The following is an 833-nucleotide window of genomic DNA, read 5'->3' as shown; positions in this document are numbered from 1 at the left end:
CTACGGCGGCTGGGGCTCTGCCTCCTGTTGACGATTCTCTTGGCGCCACCGCCGATCTGCTGCTGCTGCCGCTGCTGCCGATGCAGCCGCTGCCGGGTTCTGCCGCGGCTCTACGAGCACCGCGCCGCTGCAGACGTCCACGACGCGGCAGCCGGGCGACGCCGCGGCCCCGGCAGACTGGCGCAGCGCGCCGTCGTCGCCCTCTGCCAGCGCCTCGTGGGCGAGCTCGCCGTCAGTGTCGCGCTGCAAGCTGCGGGCAAACCAGTCCAGGCCCTGACCAATATGAAAGTGTGCGGGTGCAGGGAGACAGCGCAGCGGGTGTTGCAGTGTTCCCCTTCAGAAAGCTTTATTGCTCTCCCTGCACGTGCTTTAGCCGCCGCCTCAGCCATAAAAGATCGCAGCGTGCATTCGCCCCCTCCTGCGGGCCCACCTGCACGCCACCGCCCTCATCATGCGCTGCATCCTGCAGCACCGGGGCCGCCGGCGGGCTGCCTGGCCGGCGCCCCTGGCGCTGCCGCTTCGCCTGGTAGCCCGTGTTTGACCCGGCGGGCGCCTCCTGCTCGTGTTCCTGCTCCTGCTGCTGTGCTTCGGCCTCCTGCAAGCCAGCCATGCAAGGGCCAAAGTGGTAGGGGGCGTGAGCTTGCAACTGCGAGCGGGCGCCAGGCCTTCCCCCAGCAGCGGCGTTAGACAGTAGCCGCGCGCTGGCATGTCGCGCACCTTGATGCCTCCCCAAAAGTAGTTCTTGATGCCTTGAAGCAAGCTGGCCATCGCGCTCCACCGCCACGCGCGCGTCGCGCAGCGGAGCAGCACAACAGCGCAATGTGCCGATGCTT

The 833-nt window shown here is 68.4% G+C and overlaps 1 protein-coding gene across 1 annotated transcript; it reads right to left on the bottom strand.

The window, feature by feature from the left end:
- On the bottom strand, window positions 1-273 carry MNEG_1807 (hypothetical protein; the record flags this gene model as incomplete). Its single annotated transcript, XM_014049707.1, has 1 exon — window positions 1-273. A coding segment is annotated over one exon (273 nt), but the record flags the coding sequence as incomplete, so codon positions are not given.
- Between the last annotated feature and the right edge of the window lie 560 nt (window positions 274-833).

This window comes from Monoraphidium neglectum (assembly GCF_000611645.1).
Source record: "Monoraphidium neglectum strain SAG 48.87 unplaced genomic scaffold scaffold00190, whole genome shotgun sequence".
Classification (NCBI taxonomy): Eukaryota; Viridiplantae; Chlorophyta; class Chlorophyceae; order Sphaeropleales; family Selenastraceae; genus Monoraphidium; species Monoraphidium neglectum.
The sequence above is the reverse complement of the archived record's forward strand: the minus strand, read 5'-3'. Positions and strand labels throughout refer to the sequence as shown.